This window comes from Mastigoproctus giganteus, chromosome 8, assembly GCF_048544385.1.
Source record: "Mastigoproctus giganteus isolate SK-2022 chromosome 8, ASM4854438v1, whole genome shotgun sequence".
In the NCBI taxonomy this organism is placed as follows: domain Eukaryota; kingdom Metazoa; phylum Arthropoda; class Arachnida; order Uropygi; family Thelyphonidae; genus Mastigoproctus; species Mastigoproctus giganteus.
In genome coordinates, this window is record NC_143582.1 from 121881431 (window position 1) to 121903632 (window position 22202).

At 38.5% G+C, this 22202-nt stretch overlaps 1 protein-coding gene across 1 annotated transcript in view; it reads left to right on the plus strand.

The window, feature by feature from the left end:
- rasp (protein-cysteine N-palmitoyltransferase Rasp) overlaps positions 1–22202 on the plus strand; it is a 372659-nt gene that overhangs the window by 311096 nt on the left and 39361 nt on the right. Inside the window, exon 10 of the mRNA XM_090380322.1 lies at positions 9388–9529. Coding sequence (XP_090236448.1) covers positions 9388–9529 — 142 coding nt within the window. The remainder of the gene's footprint in view (positions 1–9387; positions 9530–22202) is intronic.

Consider the following 22202-nt stretch of genomic DNA (forward strand, 5'->3'; position numbering starts at 1 on the left):
ATCTCTAAGAGATGTTATCCTAAGATATTGTCCATCACTTCTGGCCATTTTTTTGGTCTTCGACTCCGAATTTTATCTTCCACCTTGCCAACTTCTTTGTATTTCTTCAAAATAAGTTGTATGGCACATCTATAAACTCCTGTTTGATGGGAAATTTCATTCTAAGAATTTCCTTGCTGGTGCAAAATAACTATATTATACCTTGTAGCCACTGTTACTTATGATTTACCCATTACTTGTGATTTTTTTGTATGAAGTTCTTTTTAGGTTTTTTAGATATTCCTGTCAAAAAATAGAGAAATGCACACATTATATTTTACAGCATGAATTATATTGATTATCAATATTTTTCAATATTTTACCTATAATAGACTATCAACTCGTTATTTTAGCAATAATAGACTATCAGATCACTTTCCTTCAGTATTCGGTAACCAGAAACAACAGCTACTGGCACATTTTATTGCCTGAATTGCTATTGGGCAACTTTACTGCTTCCTCAAGATACTGTGCTTATTCACCTATTATTTTACATTAATTTAAACATAAACAAACAGAATTATCATATTTTTAATGACCCTAACATTTCTCATATGTCATATCTTTCAAGTTTCAGAAGGTGCTTAAGACTTTTTACACAGTACTATATATATATATATATATATATATATATATATACAGGCATACCTCGATTAACGAATAGGATGCGTTCCACGAAATTACTTCGTTAAGCGAAACTTCGTTTTCAGAGGTAAAAATACTATGGCCAGAATAGGGATACGTTCCTACGTAAAGAAAATGAAAAGCTTTTTTTCGAACAAAGAAAAGTTTTATTAAATAAACAGTCAACTTACATACAAAGTGAAATCACATTTTAAAATATGAGGTTAAAGTTGATTGTTTATGCTTTTTTTCTCTTTCATTTAACAATTGCCTATACGGAGTTATTGCATTTAACACTGATCGCTTAACTATAACACTTCTTCCTAAATCGGGATCATTTTCACTAAAAAAATTTAAAACGTTTTCAATGTCATTTAAGCACCTTTTTAAATCTTTGGTTGTTAACACTTTTTCGGCAGGAACTTCTTTAACTTCGCCTTCATTATCTTTGTCTTCGTTGCTAACAAGGTTTTCTAAATCTTCCACTGAAAAACCATCATCTTCTGCATTCAATAAATTTCTAACATCCTCTTCATCGACATTTTCGAAACCTATTGATTGAGCCATCTGGATAACTTCATTTCTAATTTCTTGGATGTTATTTTCTTCTTCTAGTACAACTTCTGGCCATATTTTGCGCCAAACTCCATTTAAGCATTTCTTAGTGACTTCTTTCCAAGAACTATCAATGTTTTCAATTGCGTTTTTAATGGTGTAGTTTTTCCAAAAAGTTTTAACTGTCATTTCCACTTTATCCTCTAGTTCAGTTAAATTGCTTAAAGTTCGACGCAGATAATAAGCTTTAAATGATGCTATTACTCCCTGATCCAATGGTTGAATCAGGGAAGTTGTGTTTGCTGGAAGAAACACAACTTTGACAGGAATGCATGTGTCCAACGTGTTAAGATCAGTAGGATGTCCCGGAGCATTGTCTAACAATAAAAGAGCTTTTTCTTCAAAGTTGTTTTTTTTACAATACCGTTTTACTCCAGGACAAAAGTGGTTAACAAACCAATCAGTAAATAACTCCTTGGTAACCCACGCTTTTCTATTTGCTTTCCATATTACAGGTAAATTAATTTTTATGTTACCTTTTAACGCCCTCGGATTTTCTGAATGGTAAACTAATAGCAATTTTAATTTATAATCACCAGAGGCATTTGATCCAAAGAGTAACGTTAAACGGTCTTTGGCTGCTTTAAATCCAGCAGCTGATTTTTCTTCAATAGAAATGAAGCTTTTTGTTGGTAGCCGTTTCCAGAACAAACCGCTTTCGTCAACATTGAACACCAAATTTGGTGGAAAATTTTCACGTTCAATTATTTCCTTTAGTTTTTCTGGAAACTTATTTGCAGCTTCAACATCTGCACTTGCAGCTTCTCCTGTTAATTTTACACTATGAATCCTGGCCCGTTTTTTAAATTTCTCGAACCAACCACGAGAAGCCCCAAAGGTTTCCGTAATTTCTTCAGTTTGTTTAGATTTCAGGTGATTAAACAAAAATAATGCTTTTTCTTGAATCACCATTTGACTTAAAGGCATATGACGTTGTGACATATCATCTATCCACAAACTTAACATTTTCTCCATTTTTTCTAAAATTGGATTCCTTAAGCGAGTTAATTTTGCCGCTGTAACATCTGTACAATTCTGAGCAGACTGTTTTATTTTTTCTGATTGACTTAGTATGGTTGTTAAAGTTGATTGCGCTAATCCTCAAGAATGTGCCACATCGGATTTTCTTTCGCCGCTTTTAACACGTCGTATGATATTTAGTTTAGTTTCCAAAGAAATTGCTTTTCTTTTCTTTGATTCTGACATTTTAATTAACTAAAACAAAAATATTTCTATTAAAATTTACAAAATCTACGTTATGTAATGCTATAAAGAACCTACGTCGATTATTGCAATGCGCCACACTGAAACGTCAATCATGTAAACAACAACTAAATTACGCGATTGACACGCAAAACTGTTATAACAGACATGCCCGCAGCTCGGGAGCACTCGGGAATACGTAACGAGTCGCCGTCAGTCACCAATCGGATGATTGTCGGGCGTTGGCCTTAAATTGGAATATTTTTTATGTTAAATGGGGCTTGAAATTGCGGACTTCGTTATATCGAGGCTTCGTTATCAGAGGTAACGTTAACCGAGGTATGCCTGTATATATATTTGATATCTATAGAATATTTTCTGTGTTGATTCTGAAATTTCACAATTTCATGTTTTTTTTTTTTTTTATATATATTTTTATAGTATTTATATAATATGGTTAACTTATAATTTGAATTAAAGCATTAACCTGTGTAGATAATCCCATTTTATAAAACTATCATAATGTTATTTTCAGTGCTTTAATGTCTTAAAAATAAACTGCACTTCAACAGAGGTATTTCATAAAATATAAAGTTTTCTCAGGAAACAAAAAAAAAAACAAACCGATATTGTGATTGAGTAAATGAAAACAGAAAGGAACTATGTGATGTAAAAGGTGATAAAAATTATTTTTATCACCTTTTATTATTTAATTATTTTTAAAACAAGAATTTTGTTTCCTTACTTATGTCAGGGATGTTGGAATTTTTTTTTTTTTTTTTTGTTCAGAAATTACAAAAATAATGGGCAAATGCAAGAGCTGTGCTTTAAAATTAAACAAAAAACTTCAAAAGTTTGAAAATAGTGCATCCATTAAATCTCTAAAGAACCATTATAATGTTGGTGATCAAACCATACGCGACATTTTAAAAAATAAAGGGAAGCTATTCGATTTAAAATCGGCATCGTATTGGACACACGAGTAGTATGTATTAAAAGTTTTTTTTTTTTTTTTCTGTGTTTAACTGAATCAGCAGATACCGAATCAGCGGATGCAGGGGCACAACTGTATACAGTATTTCTTCGATCGTAAGATGCACCTTATTTTCAGTACCAATGGAAAAAAAAAACTTTGACTGATTCCAAAAAAATAAATAAATAAATAAAATAAAATAAAATGCTAAAATATATCTAACAAATATTTTTATTATAATAGAATTCAATTTACCAACAACAAATAGTATTTATCAATAGGTATGTTATTCATCACTTCCTTCTGAATCTTCTGAGCCGTCAATATCTGCATCTGAATCAGTATCAGAGTCTACCTCACATTGAGTCTGATTCTTCTGAGCCATCGTTATCTTCATTATCCCATAATATATCATCTTCTGAGCCATCGAGAAAGTTGGTGATGCAACATTTTTTAAATGAGTGCTGCACTATTCTTTCTGGGATTAGCTTCCAAGCTGTTGATACCCATTCTGCCAATTTTGATGCCGGCGCTTTCTTAATTTTTCCAGAAGGTTATCAGTCAAAAACCAGGATTCATATTCCATTCTCATGGAATCCTTAAATGGTTTGTTGACTGAAATATTGAGTGGTTGCAGTTGGCTAGTTATGCCACCAGGAATCACAACCAAGTCACCACGTTTTTTCACAATTTTATTTTTGACCTGTTCAGACAAATGTCCACAAAATGAATCAAGTACTAGCATGCTAGGTGGATTACGAAGACTTCCAGGACATCTGTTCCACACAATATTTAACCAGTCTTCCATAAGCTCTGCCGACATCCATCCATCTTTAGGGAAAACTTCATTCTTCGGTATGGTTTTTCGATTTAAAATTAAATATGGTGGCAACTTTCAACCATCAGTGGTGATGCATAGCATCACAGTGATACACTGCTTTTCATAGCCTGTTCTTATAATCTTAATACGCTGCTTCATATTGAACAATTAGACTTTACACCAGCCAGTATTCAAATAAACAAATTTCAATCCTGCAACTAAAACACTTTATTTACAATAAATAAAATACAAGCGTATGAAGTGAAATAAAAAAAAATATATAGTAGTCTAAAACTGATATTTAATTTACAATAAAATAAAAATATATATATAAAATAAAATATGATGATAAAAGCGATAAAAACAGTTAATAAAATACCGTAACAACTGTAGCTTTCAGAGACAGCGGTCTCCTTTCTCAACAGCATATTTCTGCTGTGTGGCACATCTTTAAATAGCAGATCCACGGCACTCGTCACATGGTTCCTCAGGAATATGGCTGGAATTTCCCATTTATGCACCGGAACTGGAAGTGGCTCGGGAGCACGCTAGCTGAAACCGTACATCTCACCCAAGAACAACTGTTTCAAAGAGAGGATGTAAGCATACACCCTTGTCTGTATTAATGGAATTGCTAGCTGCCCCAATACGTAAACTCTCAAGCCATTTACGGTCCCAGAACCCCTGTGCATGATCCATGATGACAGCATCCTCCGGGGAGATTTGATGTTGCTTCTCCCAGAAGTGTTCTGCCACGGCAGACTTCCCATAGTTTGCGGACTTTATTGCATTCGTATGCTCCCCCAGACGGTCTTTCAGTTGTCGTCCCATCTCACCTACATAACACACCCCACAATCCGGGCATTTAATTTCATATACCACCCCACTGTTGGCTTCTTTCGTTATGGGGTCTTTGACACAAGATATCACTGCGTACAACCTCTGTCCCGGGAGTTGCACACAGCGTATCTGGCACCCCCGAATTATTCGTGCAGTGTGGTCTGAAAGGCCGGATAGTAGGAAATGTATGCAGTGCTCACAGGGGCGAACGGTTCAGTACGGGTGGACTCTGTTCCATTAATAATTCCGTCCAACACCCTCTGGGGGTAGCCGCATTTCTTGAGGTCTGCTGTGACACGAATAATTTCGTTATCTCTGTCCTCGGAGGTGCTACAGTGTATAATGAGTATAATAGTATAATGAGGTATAATGAGTATATTGACCTTGGCACATGGGCTTTCTATACACCTTGGTCTTGAGCCTACAACCATCCCTAATAACCAACGTGTCAAGGAATGGTAGGGTTCCCTCTGCTTCCACCTCCGAAGTAAATTTAATAAAAGGGGAGAAGCTATTTAAGGATGTGCCACACAGCAGAAATATACTGTTGAGAAAGGAGACCGCTGTCTCTGAAAGCTACAGTTGTTACGGTATTTTATTAACTGTTTTTATCGCTTTTATCATATTTTATTTTATATATATATTTTTATTTTATTGTAAATTAAATCACATCAGTTTTAGACTACTATATATTTTATTTTATTTCATTTCATTTCATTTTATACGCTTGTATTTTATTTTATTGTAAATAAAGTGTTTTAGTTGCAGGATTGAAATTTGTTTATTTGAATACCGGCTGGCGTAAAGTCTAATTGTTCAATATGAATTGTCCCAACCTTGTAGGCCTATTTGGAGATATCCTTAATAGCTATGGCCACTCTGTAGTGTGGCGCATCCGCAATTTGAGAGATAAGCATGATGGAGGCCAAACAGAAACAGCATTTAAGATTTGCTTACAGATGTAAAGCACATGGCCTAGTTCCATATGGGTTCCGCATAAAGATGCCTTTTGATGATGATCGTTTAATTAGAGCTATCAATTGGTTCCAAAAAAAAGGATTTTGTGTATCTGGATCCACAAACTACATGATGATCTAAGGATTACCAGAAGACAAATTGGTTTGGCTCTAGAATGTTAATAATATATCTCCTGTACATCGATCATTGGTAGTGAAATTAGTCTTGGAGAAAACAACTAAGGTTTCAGATGTGTATAAACAGAGGCAAATCAGCAAATTTAATAGATTATTAGAGAAGACAGTGATTACACATGACCATGTTAATACTAATTTTATCTCAGTAGAAAGCGGCTAACTAAGGAACAGGAGGGGGTTTTAAGCTTGGGTACCAAGTTTGCTCTGATGCCCAACAAACCTCCCATCGCGGAAATAGCCATGGGCATCAAGAGAGCCATTTATAACTTACCAGCGATCCAGGCTGATGAAGTACGCATTAGAACTGCAGCTATCCTGAGCCAGGCCAAGTTGGCCCCCTCCAACCTTAGTACTAGTCAAAAAAGGGCTTTGAGGGAACTTAAACAAGATGACGAAATCATAGTCTTACCTGCGGACAAGGGTAGAGCTACAGTTATTTTGGACAAGGAGCAATATTTTAATAAAGCTTTGGAATTATTGCAAGATACCACTATGTATAAAGTCGTCCATAGAAATCCGTTGGTTAGTTTGGAGCGACAAGTGAATAACCTTATACAACGTTGGAACAAGTCAGGATGGATATCCAAGGAGGTATATTGATCATTACATGCTGCTGGATGCTGCCTACCCAGATTCTACGGGCTCCCCAAGATACATAAAGTGGGCGTACCACTCAGGCCAATTGTGTCATTTGTAAATAGTCCCACGTATGCTCTATCAAGGTACCTTGCCAAGTTGATCACACCCATAGTAGGACTTTCCAACTTTGTTATCAAGAATAGCAAAGAGTTTGTGGATTTTATAAAAGGACAGATATACGAGAAGACGAAATTATGATTTCTTTCGATGTTACATCATTGTTCACTTGTATCTCTATTAAATTTGGAGTCCAATGTGTTAGAATGGCATTAGAAAAGGATGTTGTGTTAGAATGGCATTAGAAAAGGATGTTATGTTTTAAGTACTAGGTCTCCTCTTAGTGTTAACGATATTTGTGAGGGTGTGGAGTTTTGTTTATCCGGTACCACCATGGTTTTCCAAGATGTCATGTATTAGTAGGTCCATGGCACAACCATGGGTTCCCCCATTAGTGCCATAGTGGCTAACTTAGCTATGGAAGAGTTTGAAGTTAGAATTTTTGAGGGTTTAGAATTTCCTATGCATAAATGGAAAAGATTTGTTGATGACACATTCACCATTATACAAAAGGGGAGGGAGGATCAGATACTTGATGTACTTAATAGCTTCTCCCCTTTTATTGAATTTACTTCGGAGGTGGAAGCAGAGTGAACCCTACCATTCCTTGACGTGTGGGTTATTAGGGATGGTTGTAGGCTCAAGACCAAGGTGTTTAGAAAGCCCATGTGCCGAGGTCAATATACTCATTATACCTTGGCACAAGCCAGCCAACACAAGGGTAGTGTTGTCAAGGCTTTAGTAGATAGGGTGTGGTCCCACTGTAGCACCTCCGAGGACAGAGATAACGAAATTATTCATGTCACGGCAGACCTCAAGAAATGCGGCTACCCCCAGAGGGTGTTGGACAGAATTGTTAGAGGAGCGGAGTCCACCAGTACTGAGACGTTCGTCCCTGTGAGCACTGCATACATTCCCTACTATCCGGGCCTTTCAGACCACATTGCACGAATAATTCGGGGGTGCCAGATACGCTGTGTGCAACTCCCGGGACAGAGGTTGTACACAGTTGATATCTTGTGTCAAAGACCCCATAACGAAAGAAGCCAACAGTGGGGTGGTATACGAAATTAAATGCCCGGATTGTGGGGTGTGTTATGTAGGTGAGACGGGACGACGACTGAAAGACCGTCTGGGGGAGCATACGAATGCAATAAAGTTCGCAAACTATGGGAAGTCTGCCATGGCAGAACACTTCTGGGAGAAGCAACATCAAATCTCCCCAGAGGATGCTGTCATCACGGATCATGCACAGGGATTCTGGGACCGTAAATGTCTCGAGAGTTTACGGGCAGCTAGCAATTCTATTAATAGAGACAAGGGTGTACGCTTACGTACTCTTTGAAACCATTGTTCTTGGGCGAGATTAACGGTTTCAGCTAGCGCGCTCCTGAGCCATTTCCGGTTCCGGTGCATAAATGGGAAATTCCAGCCATATTCCTGAGGAACCATGTGACGAGTGCCATGGATCTGCTATTTAAGGATGTGCCACACAGCAGAAATATGCTGTTGAGAAAGGAGACCGCTGTCTCCGAAAGCTACAGTTGTTACGGTATTTTATTAACTGTTTTTATCGCTTTTATCATCATATTTTATTTTATATATTTTTTTTTATTTTATTGTAAATTAAATCACATCAGTTTTAGACTACTACATATTTTATTTTATTTCATTTCATTTCATTTTATACACTTGTATTTTATTTTATTGTAAATAAAGTGTTTTAATTGCAAGATTGAAATTTGTTTATTTGAATACCGTCTGGCATAAAGTCTAATTGTTCAATATGAATTGTCCCAGCCTTGTAGGCCTATTTGAAGATAATGCTGCTTCATAGCCTGTGCTTATAATCTTATAATCTTTTTTGCATACCAAGAGGTGCTTCAAAACACTTGGAATGAAATTGGCTACTGTCTTGACATTGTAGATGCTACCAAACGTACCCATGTGGTAGTTTTCTAAAGTATGGTTGTGTGATAAGAAATTCTCTGAGTTTCTTTATAAGTGCAGCAAACCTTCTTATAATATCTATTACAATAAAATATTAATTGAGCTTCATAATCAGGTGAATAATTTATAGACACCCTGTATATGCACCAAAAATATATCTCCTTTTTTATATTAAAACTTAATAAAATGGTTCTTATGCTTTTTATTACTATTATCAACACTTTGGGGTTTTTTTTTTTTTTTTTTTGCACTCATTTTTAAATTCACTGATGTCTGAAAGTCAATTTAATAAGGGTATGAATATATATTATCCAAAATATTGAATTACCCACACTTTAAGTGCCTGAAAGTAGAGATTGCCTCGTAATTCTAAGGTATTTCTGTAATATTCTTTGACTTAGTTATGATATTTTTTTTTTTTTTTTTTTTGCTTAACTCTGCTGTGTAATATAAGAAAAATCCTCTTTAAACAGTGGTTCTGGATTTCACCTTGTAATTTGAAAAGACTTCAAGGTCTACTAGCTACACCACATTTTATGATGATGTGCATTTCATGTATCTTTTTCTTGTCCAGTTGGGATGTTGGAATGTGTTTTGTGAAAAAAATCATTTTAGGTAAGCAGTAAATGGTATTTCTTTTTGTAAGATGCTTATGAAATCTTTGTTCAACTTGAATAACTTTAGATAAACATGACAGAAAAGCAAACCTTAAATATCATATAAAATCATATCACATAGTTTTAACATGGCAGTACAGTTCTCTTGTTTGAGCTTTAATATTGACCCAATCATTTGTGAGACTTCCTTAGATCTGCCTTTGTGGGTTGTTAAAAATATAACATGATTGCTGTTCAGCTATTGTTTGAATTGAGTCTGTGACCTGTCCCAAAGGCCAACCACAGCTGGCCTTTGGGAAGGAGTTGGCAGCATGTGGGCCACATGCTGCCAACTTCTTCACATTGTGTGGCTTGCAGCCATATTAGTATGAGTCCCTAAGTTTAAAACTAATGCACCAAAAAATATAGTTAATATGATTCAACAGTATAAAAAATTGTTTCTGAAGTGTTACGAGATATTGTAAATTTACACAAGAAATATTTGTTTAAGTAAATGAATGCTACATGGAATCAGGGTGTGATTGAGCCAGTTTGTGCAAACAGTTTGTTAAAAATCGGCAAAATTGGAAATATTGTCCTTTGTGAAATTGAGTTAAAATTTACATTCTTGCATGCTATTGTTTCACAGCAAGCTTTCTATTTTTATGTCTGTAAATTAATCCATGGAAGATTGGTGACTATTGCCTTTTCCCAAGGCCATACTTTTTCGTAGCAGCAATAAACTCCATGTACAAGGTGATTCGAGAGGAATAGTAAATATTTTGGGAGGATCGATTATTCTGAGTAAAAAAGTTCATTTTAACATGTATCCAATTTTCAATGGATACCGATATACAGCTGTTTGAAACTGGCATGCACAAAGCCATTATGAGAGGTACAGTCGATTCCGGTTATTTGGGACACATTGGGACTAGTGCCTTTTGGCCCCACTAAGCGGCTGCCCCAATTATTCTAAGTTTCGCGTAAATAGAGTAGAATTTTTTTCAGCCTGGACTATACTTGTTAACAGGAGAGACTGCTTCTACAGGGATGGGATACACTTAAATAGAAAGGGTGCAAGAATATTTGCTGATGCTATCGAGGCAGTGATAGGTGGGTCAGAAAACTGCTAGCTTGGGTGGATACAAAGACTAATAGATTAACAGTAGCCACTGGCAGAGGCGAAAGTGATTCTTGCACTGCTTCTATTGGAATGAGCAGAAGCCTGAAAAACAAGATGCAGGATATTTCAGAGACTGCTGGGAGTCATTGCGGTACAAGTAAACACATGGGTTGTGTTAGGGTAGCTAAGAATAGAAACAGGTGCATGTATACTTGCATGTACACCAATGCTAGGAGTTTGGTATATAAATTTGATGAATTTGAGGTATTGCTCAAAGCATCAAAGGCGGATACTGTTAGGATATCAGAGACATGGTGTCACACAGATATAAGGAATGCAGAACTGGAATTTGGGGAGTACAACGGCTACAGAAAGGATAGACAGGATAGGAAGGGAGGAAGGGTTATGCTATTAGTTAAGAAACACACAAAATCCAAGGAAGTGAAGCCAGTCAACATCACTGGACAGTGCAGTGTCGAGTCAGTTTGGTGTGACATAACCATTGGAGATCAAAATTGAGAGTAGGAGTGTGCTATAGGCCTAATGACTCTGATGAGTATAATAAGAAACTGTACAGGGAAATAGAGTGGGCCAGTACATCAGAGAGTCTTATAATGGGGGATTTTAATTTCCCAGATATTGACTGGAATTTGTGGGTTGGTCACTTACACACTAGCAAGGCTTTTGTGGATTTATTGGATGATTGTTTTCTATATCAGCATGTTCGGGAGGCAACTAGAGGGAGTAATACTCTTGATTTGATTATCAGTAGTGATTCTTCATGCATTAAGAATCTGCAGATAAATGAACCACTAGGTGGCAGTGATCACAGTGTGCTGAAGTGGGATTTACTCAAAGAGGTAACTACCATCAGGGGTAAAGGGAACGGTTATTGCTTTTGTAAAGGCGACTATGGTCTGAGACAGTATTTAAATTCTATACAGTGGGACCAACTGAAGATCTTACCAACAGCAAATTCAAAATGGGAAGCATTCAAGGAACTTACCTTGGAAGCTACTAGGCTTTACATACTAAGAAATATTGTTCAAGGTTTAGGCCTAAATGGATGTCAGATGAACTAATGAGACATATGACAGAGAAGAAAAATGCATGGGATACATATAAATTAACACGTGACACAGAAGCCTATGATAGATCCAGGTTGATCTGTAACCAAGTTACAAAGGAGGTTAGGCAGGCAAAGGCAGATTACGAGAAATCGTTGGCAAGGGATGCAAAGAAAAACAGCAAAGAGTTCTTTACTTATGTAAACTCTAGAAGGAAGGGGATGAATCAGATTGGTCCATTTGATATCGATGGGTCAACTGTTGATGATCCTGCTCAGGTAGCTAACAAACTAAATGAATATTTTGCATCGACATTCATACATGAGGAGTTGTTCAGCGAGGGGAATGCCAGAGGTGTATTCAACTCTGGCAGTAAGCTAAAGAATCTTGTAATAACTGAGAGTAAAGTGGAGGAGAAATTGTTGAAGGTAAACACAAGAAAGGCACCTGGGGTGGATGTGATCTATCCAGTTATATTAAAGGAGGCAGCAAAGGAAGTAAGCAAACCCTTAGCCATAATTATGAGAGCTTCCTTGGACTCAGGTGAGGTACTCACAGACTGGAGATGTGCAAATGTGACCCCAATTCACAAAGGAGGATCAAAGGCCGACACAAGTAATTATAGACCTGTTAGTTTAACTTCTGTTCCAGGAAAATTAATGGAAGCACTGGTTAAAGAAGCACTGCAAGGATCATCTGGACAAGACTTCGGTTATAGCTTGGACACAGCATGGTTTTGTTAAGGGGAAGTCTTGCCTGACCAATTTGATTGGAAACTATGATGCAGTCACAAAAGAACTGGATGCAGGGAATAACTTTGATATTATATACTTGGATCTTAGAAAGGCTTTTGATACTGTTGCACATGGAAGACTGCTGCACAAATTGGAGCAGTGTGGCATTGAGGCAAATTGCTGCTATGTTTAAAGGGGAGGTTGAGGGTGAGAAGACAGAGAGTGGTAATCAATGGACACTGCTCATCGTGGACTAATGTTATTAGTGGAGTCCCTCAGGGTTCAGTGTTGGGTACATTACTGTTTTCTGTATTTATAAATGATATTCATGATGGTATATCAAGCTTAATGTCCAAGTTTGCAGACGATACAAAGGTTGGCAGGGTTGTCAAGGAAGCTTCTGACACTATGCTGCTGCAACAGGATCTGGAAAGGTTGAGCAGATGGGCTGAGAGGTGGTAAATGAAGTTTAACATTGACAAATGTAAAGTACTACATATGGGAAACAGTAACCCCAGAGCAATGTATCAACTCTGTGTTACTACACTGACAGTGGTAGAGAATGAAAAGGACCTGGGGATAATTGTGCAGGCAGATATGAAGTTCTCTGAGCAGTGCAGACAGGCTGGAAGAGTAGCTCATGGTGTCTTGTCAATGATATACAGGAATTTTTCTAGCAGGGATAAGTAGGTGATTATTCCCTTGTATAAGGCAATTGTCAGGCCACACCTTGAGTACTGTATACAGGTCTGGAGGCCTCATTTCAAGAAGGATGTAGAGCTGCTGGAACAAGTACAGAGAAGGACAACAAGATTAGTGAACAGAACAAAGGGTTGCTCTTATGAAGAAAGCCTTAAGTTTTGCAAATTACAGTGTCTGGAGACTAGGTGCCTGCGAGGTGATCTGATAGAGGTGTATAAAGCCTTGAATGGTTTGAGCATGCTCAATGCTGATGGGATTCTTCCTCTTGCTCAGAATAATCACCTGAGAGGGCATAAATTCAAATTGAGGAAAGACAGATGTAGGATAGACATGTGGAAATTTGCCTTTAGCCAGCGGGTAGTTGGTTGATGGAACAGACTTCCATCCCTTGTCGTGGAAGTTGATAGCCTAAATAAATTTAAGGCTCAGATGGACAGGTATTTCGAACGAATGGAGGGGTGAAGTGGAAGTCGTTTTTTTTTTTTTTACTGATGCTGCATAAGCTTGCTTTCTTGCATCATATGCCTCTACTAATGCTAAATAGTTAAAAATACAATGCCCCCCCTTTACAATTGGTTCCCTGTACAATCAAATCACATTACGATGGAGTCACCACAGTAAAGTACTGTTCACTATACGATGTGTAATAAATGCCGGTCATTGTGATCCCGTTTGTGAACTGGATTTTAATTCAATTAAACAGCGATTCTAATTAGCGAAAATAGGAGGAATATTATCCACAGGCTATAAAAGTAAAGATATATTATGTACAAATTTACCCTTTATTATATGGGGTGCCTCCGTAGCCAGGTGCGAAGGAGCAGTAGTGCGTATCACATGCTTCTTGATTAGACCGGGGTTCGAGCCCGTCACCACAAAATGCGGAAGATGCGGAAAGGTCAGGGAATGACCACCGCATATCCCGGAGCAATATGGCCTTAGTTGCTAATGCTCCTAAAAACCAAAAAACAACAACAACCCTTTATTACCTTACCAATTAAAAAATTAAATGATACGTGATAATCGGAAAATTAATATGTACTGTAATATGTACATACTGACTAAACTAGTCTATATTTCTGTTCACTGTCATTTGTGGGTGGGGGTTAAATACGCGTAGAAATTCTTCGTGTGCTAATAGTAGGAGTACTTTCTACCGACTGAAGAATGTGTTCTGTTCCATCCATATTTTGTTCATTTGCACGTTCATAAGAAATATGAGTGCTGGGAGCTGTACCAGTCTCATGCAGTTTGGTGTAAACACTGGTAAACACTCTTGAATTTGGTATTCTGCAGTTAGGAAACTGTCAATGGTATTCTCTACAAGCAGCAGCAGTAGTACTTCTGCCACAACAACCTTAGATTGACACCATATCACATATTCAGCATGTGTGAAGATGTGTGGCATTCTTAACAACACTTCTAATACCAAATAGTGTCAGGTTATAACTGTTTTTTGGTCACATCTGATTCGGGGAGCTGTGCGCACCAGTTTCAAGCAAGCAGATGTATTTCCCTATCCATTGAGAATTGTACACGCATGTTTATATGAACTTTTTTACTCACAATAATCGATACTATAACCTCCCAAAATATTTACTGTTCCTCCTGAATCACCCTGTATATTCCCCGAGTGAACAGAAATCATGGGATACCTACCTAGTAATGGATAGGCCCATCTTTCGCCCGGATAAAGGCAGTCACACAGCAAGGCATTGAGTCTACTAGTTCGTGAAAGCGTTCCACAGGTATTTCCATCCATACTTGCTGCACCGCTGTCCATAATTTTGTCGTGTTCGTGAGTGGAAGATCCAAAGCTCGAATGGATCTTTTCACTGCATCCCAAAGATGCTCCTCGGGGTTTATGTCTGATGAACGGGGAAGCCATTCCATGGTGGTAAAATTTGCAGAATGCTCTTCGAACCATGTTCTAGACACAATGGCTCTGTGGGAAGGCACATTGTCCTGATGGAAGAGTCCATTGCCCTGTCGGTGCATGATGACCATGAAGGGATGCAGGTGGTCTGCAAGGATGGACATGTAACTTGAACTGTTCAGAGATGCATCTAGATGTACCAGAGGTCCCAAAGTGTGCCAGTTGAACATGCCCCAGACTATTACTGACTCTACCTGCCTTAACAGTTCCTTGTTAACATGATGGGTGCATAGCTTTGTGCAGTTTCTGCTAGGCACACACCCTTCTGTCCACTCAAAATAACTGGAAACTAGCTCATCAGAACAGGAGACCCATCTCCAAGATCCAGTGCCGATGTTCTTTCGCCCTATTGAGGCATAGAGTCCTGTATCGTGGTGTTAGAAATGGGATTCTGGTGGATCAGTGGCTCCCATAACCTATTGTGGCTAATGATCACCTGATGATCTTGGTGGAGACATTTCTGGCACCTCCCTTGTTAAATTCGGCAGTGATTTGTGTCACTGTCACTCTCCGGTTGGCTGAAACAATGTAAGACAGACGTTGACGGCAACGTTCATCCACCACCTTTCACTACCCACAGTGTTGTAGATGATGAGTTGTTATTCAACCCCAGAGGCTCACATCTGATGAGTATGGGCTTGGCACACCTAGGGTCCTAAGCTGGATATTATCATTCTTCTCTTTCTTGGTGAGTCCCTTCTTCTCTCTCTCTCTCTCTCTCACACACATCCAGAATTTTTTTAGAATAATGTTCCAGAAATGGCAATGGCATATTCCCGATGCACTCTTGATACTGTCGAATGGAGATAGGGCATTTTCTTTTCAAAGTCAGTTAACTCGTGATGTTTATCTATACTGGCATTGAATTACTGTCTACGTGAATGCAGCAAACCAGTGTACCTATATACCCGCCAACTGGTGGGTTCATCACTAACGAGAGGGGTGACAGCATCACATTGCCCAGGAATCAAGTATCCCATGAATTCTGTCCTTTCGGTGTATATACTCCATTGCACAGTACAGTACCATTCAGCTAGCAAAGCACTACAAATGTAAAATATCACAAATGGCAAGAGCAGAAGCCACCCTAAAAAATAGCTTTCATGATGTTTTTAGAAGCTTATTGAAATTCTTATCTCATTAATGTATTTTTCCAGATCAACAATGCATGAGCATTGTAAAAATAAAGTATGCTCATATGGCATCAGTCATTAAATTGTAAAGAGGGATTAAAATGGAATGCTCATTATTAAAATATCTTATTTTTTCTCAAGTGTGCACGTGACAAATAATGATGCATGTGAAAAACTAGTATGCCAGTCCAGTCCATTCTGAGTCCTGACTGTAAATTATTCTGACCTAATTGGTTGTCCAGGAGTAGAAACAGAACATTTATTATTATTATCTTTTGCTCCTTTTTGTGGGATTTTTTCTGCCCCGTGCCAGGTACTGGTACTAAGTGCATGGAGTGGTTGGCACTCCAGTTATTATTATTACTGTTGGTTGAGAAACTCTCTTACTACCCTACAGGCTTGAGAATTGCAGCTTTCTGGAGTTTAATGTAAGTGTTCTCTGGGAGGGCTATTGCTGCTAAGTTCTTATGGAGGCTCTTTGGCACCATGCCAGAAGTTGACAGAGTGATCAGGATGGTCATTACTTGTTCCATATGCCACATTTCTTTGACTTCCTGTCTTAGGTCTGTGTACCTTCTGATCTTTTCACTCATAGGTCTCCTGGAGGTTGCTGGTGTTGAGCACCACTATGTCAGTTAGGTAGGTAGTCCTTTCCTTCTTGTCAATGACAGTTTTCTCTGCTCTGTTAGACAGGATCGTCTTTTCCATTATTATGATACAGTGTCAGTATACTTTGTGACTAGGAGTCTCTAGTATGGACTTTGATGTATTGGTATTTTGTTACAAGCTTCTGATGTATTATCCTGGCCACCTTGTATTATCCTGTGGTGATGGCCTGCTTTGTTCCTGGTGTTGATTACCTGCTCTTGGATGGTAAGCATGAATCCTTCAGTCTCGGAGAAGAGCTTCCCATTCATGATCCGTGTGTTGGAAACCATCTTATTTATGTAGTCTTAAAAGAGATCATTGTAATGCCCGCCATGGAGTGCCTTTGTCACATGTCTTTCTGTCTGTTTCTTCTGTTTGTGCGAATGGGGTCTCCTTGTTGAGGTGTTGAATGTTGTGGGCTGTTTGTCTATACTTTCTTATGGCTTGGTAGTGGTGCTGTGTTTTCCTGGAAGTAATCTCATAGTATCTTAATTGCCTTCCCTTGTTCACTGAGACCTGTCAGTCCTCTCCCTTCTTTCTAGGTTATGGTCAGTCTCTTGATGGCCAACTTTAGGTGGTGTTGTGATGGCTCTTTGTTGTCATTATCTTGGTTGTCCCATAATCTCCTCCAGCTTGGCGTTGGTCCGGTCTATGATACTGAAGGAGTATGTTAGTAATGGGACTGCAGAAGTATTTATGGCTGTGACCATGTTCTTGCCATTCATCTTTGATTTTAGCAGGCTTCTTGGTCTCTGATGTTATTTCTCAGTCAGGCAGGCTTTGATCTTGTGTACTAACTGGTGAGCCTGCATCACCGCCAGATACTTGTCGGTGTCTTCCTCTGGCATGATTTCAATCTCTTCACCGAGCTTCATCTAGTAGTTTCATTTGACTGGATGTCCTTAATAAAATCCATGGCTTGGGTCTTGCATTTGTCTACTCCAAATTGCATCCTGATCAGTGTTGAACACTTCGGTGATCCAGAGAAGCTGTTGGAGTTTATTCTTGGTTGTGGCAGAGAGTTTGATTTCATCCACGTACATCAGTTGAGAGAGAGAGAGAGAGAGAGAGAGAGAGAGAGAGAGAGAGAGAGAGAGTATGTGTGATCAGGTTCTTCCTCCTTTTTTTTAGGATATTTCTTTTATTGAGCAAGGTGGACAGTGAGTTGAGTGCTAGGACAGAACCATAGTGGGCTCAGGGCATCTCCCTGGAAGCTTCCTCTTCTGTTGGGGATTGGCCTGGTTTTGATATTCTCTTTTATTAGTGTTTAATTCCTTTTCAGTGGGACTAACTGATGACAATCGACTGCAAATTCTAAATTCAAAGGATTCAGGCTCTATTTCACCATGGTTACTTCTAGGAAGTGTCAGTTTTGGATTGTCTTTGTATATCTTCAGTGTTTCTCTGTCAGCCCGCTATGGGGTATGGAGTTGAAGACCTTATGGTAGTTAATGTAGGCCATGTACAAGTTGCAGTGGTTCTTGTAGGCTTGTTCCATAACTGCAGTGTCAATTGTTAATTGCTCCTTGCATCAACCTTTGCTCATCTGCTTACATCCCTTCTGCTGCTCAGCTATGATCTGGCTCTACAAGTGGTCTGGTATCTGACCACTGTCTGACATTGTGGGGAAACAGATTATTGGTCTGTACTTTGCTGGTTTTGTGGTCTCTTTGTTCTTAGCTTTCAGGTGTGTGATTCCTTGAGTCAGACTGGGATTGTGTCAAGGTACCTTGCCTTGGTGAACTGCTCTGCTATCTGCCTATGTGTGCAGCTGAACTTCTTGATTGACTGTTGTACTTCCTCCCAAATCTCCCATTCTGTCATTTCTTGTACGTCCTTGTTTTTCTTCTGTTCTACATCTATCTTGGGGGCTTGCAGTTATAGGTAACATCTGTGTATCACAGGTTGCCCCAGAACTTTTTAAGTGCCATCTGGTTGGGGAGGGAGGTCCATTGCCTTCCTTCTCCTGTTTTCTTGTAGAAGGCTCTCTGGTTTCATCAAATATCCAAATATATGTTTTCCCCTGTATCAGGAAAGTCTCTTTCTGAGTGCCAGGAGGGTCTACTTGTCAAGGTATTCTCTGATTTCACTAGCCAACACTATTTTTACTTCCAAGAATTTAAATGCTGTTTTTAACCAATTTTTATGCGTATATTTCAAAAGTTGCCATGATGGTTTCACATCATGTCACACCATGATAGTTTCACATCACATTATATTTTACCAAAATATGCAAAAATTGTAAAATTTGGTAAAATATGCAAAATTCTAGCCAGTAATATATGACGTACTGATTTATTTTAACAGATATAAGCTAGTTCTCTTAATTTTAGTAATCGATTCTGGCCTCGGTTTTCTTGTGGTAAACATCTTCTACCTATGGTTCTTAGGTTCAAATTCCAATGCAGAAAATTTACAATTTTAAGATAGCACACTTAGTGTTTTTGGTGAGGATTTTTGTAGGCTGTGCCAAGGTTTTCCAAGTATTAACTGATCATGACATGTTCTCAGGGTTGTAAATCTATCCTCCAAACATAAACAGCCCCTCAAGAGTAGGAGGGTGCGGCCTCAACCCTTGTAGTAGCTGTAAAATATTTCCAGCTCTACCTGCCGATGCACAAATATTTTTCCTTTCAGTGTTTTCACACGAGTAGAACTAGTAAGTTGCCACGTCTGTTTACTGTGCAGTGATAAAAATTTAATTTGTGTTGTTTTTACACAAATGAGCCAAAACATTATGACCAGCGAGTCGTTATGCAAATCAAAGCAACTGAAGGTGAACTTCGGTGCGTGCACAGGTCGAGACACAGAATAAAAAACACCTGATACTGAGCTCTATATATATATATAACAGCCCTCTGAACACCTCTAAAGGAGTTATCAGTGAATGGGACTTACTAAATGTGTCTGAAGAAGAGATAATTCAAGAGCTTAGCGAACAAAAAGTGACTCGTGCATGGAGAATTATGACAAAAAAAGATGGCAACCTACTACCAACCAGGTCCATTATTTTGACATTCAGTACTCCAAATCTCCCATCTTCTGTAAAAGCAGGTTACTTAAACTGCAAGATTCGACATTACATCCTTTATCCCATTCGCTGCTTTAAGTGCCAGAAGTACGGCCATTCTCAGAGCATTTTGAAGCAATGCTGTGTGCTCTATTTGCGGCTCCAAGGAGACTGTACAGCTTCCACTTCCACTTGCCCAAACTGTAAAGGAAGCCATCCTGCATTTTCTAAAGTGTGTGACCTTTGGAAAACAGGTAAAAAAAATCCAGAAGTATAAAGTGGAGCATAAAGTCACATACCTTAAAGCAAGAAAGCAAATAATGCTAACCCTGCCTGGCCGATCATATGCATCGGTCACCAAAAACAGCTGCTCAGCTGTAACCCAAACAGATGTCTCCATAGGACCGAATATTTCCTTTTCCATCTGGGCCAAAACTGTGCTAACTTAAAATAAGAAAACTACAGTCAATGAAACCAGTAACACTCCGCTCAGTATCCCAACTGATGCTATCTCAACCTTGCATGAAACAACAAAATCAGCTACTATTGAAAACCAGAAGAAAGTAAAACCACGCATTAGCAACACTAAAATGGAGGTTCAGTCAGAGGATGAAGACACAGTACTAGAGTTACATGCCAATGATACCATGGATACAGGATGCCCAACCTTTCCCAGAAATGAAAAATCAAAACTAAGCAGACAGAAACCTTATCAGAAAAAACAGTCAGATCAATGTTCCTCAAATAAATCCAACAAATTAATAAATTCCTTCAGTGGAACTGTAGACGATTATGCAGTAATATAGATGACTTGAATGATTTATTCATACAAACTAAGGCAATAGGTGTATGTTTACAGGAAACCTTTTTGTTACCACAAGTTTCTCTGAAAATTAAAAATTATACTATGTTTAGGCAAGACAGGTATTCTGACACTCCTGCGCGTGTGTGGGGTGGCTGTTCTTATCAAAACTACCATACCATCAAGACATCTCCAACTACAAACCTCCTTAGAAATTGTAGTGGTTCGGATAGCAATGGGAATATTGTTAACCCTTGCATCCATTTATATCCCATCGAATTATCCTTGCTCCCAGACTGAACTTGACAATCTTATCACAAAACTGCCACCTCCAATCTGTTTACTCAGTGATTTCAACAGTCACCGTCCATTGTGGGAATCTTCCACCATGGACAGGAGAGGCCAATTAATAGAAATATTCCTGGATAACCATAACCTGACTCTGTTGAATTCTGGCTCTCCAACTATCTACAGGTACTACATCAGCCATAGACTTATCCATATGTTCAGCATCTCTTTTTCCAAGCATGGAATGGTTAGTGCTAAGTGATCCATTCCACAGTGACCATTTTCCTATCATCAGTTCAATTCAAACACAGACAGTGTCATGTCCTAAAGGCCATACTTCTTGGAATTTTCATAAAGCAGACTGGAAAAACTATTCAACTTGTGTTCTACTTGACCTATATGTACAACAAAAACACATTGATCACGTAACTGATCACATTACAAGCCATATATTATCTGCAGTAGAAATTTCCATTCCAAAATCTGATCAACGCAAGCGTGTACACCAAAAGCAGTGGTGGAATGTAGAATGCTCCAAAGCGAAACAAAAAAAAACCGTGCCTGGAACCAGTTTCGCAAATTTCCAACTACAAAGCAAGACAACTTTGTCTTGCTTTGGCTCCTAGTTTTTTGTACATAATTAGTTGGCGGTAGTTGGAAATTTGCGAAACTGGTTTTGCTGCCTTCCTAATTAGGAAGGCAGCAAAACATGACTCCTAGATTAAATTCGCCTCAACTATTAACAAAAATACTGACAGTCAAACCATTTGGAAAAAAATTCAAGCTCTTAATGGGAAATTCCTACCACTGCAATCTCCGATAATACAATGCAATGGGCAGGAATTTAATTCCAAATGATCCTACTGACATTGAAATGCTTTAGCAGAATCTTTTTATAACATTTCTGCCTCTTCCTCTTATGTGGTCTCCTTTCAATGCACTAAAACTGATGCAGAACATCATAAATTTAATTTCTCAACTAAACTTTCACTTCTGTATAACCAGCTGTTTACTCAATCTGAGCTGAAAGAATCTCCGAACAGCACAGCAGGACCAGACAGCATTCACTACGGTTTGTTTGTTTGTTTGTTTGTTATATCGTTTTTAGGAGCATTAGCAACTAAGGCCATATTGCTCCGGGATATGCGTTGGTCATTCCCTGACCTTTCCGCATCCTCTGTATTTGGTGGTGACGGGCTCGAACCCCGGTCTAATCAAGAAGCGTGTGCTACGCACTGCTGCTCCTTCC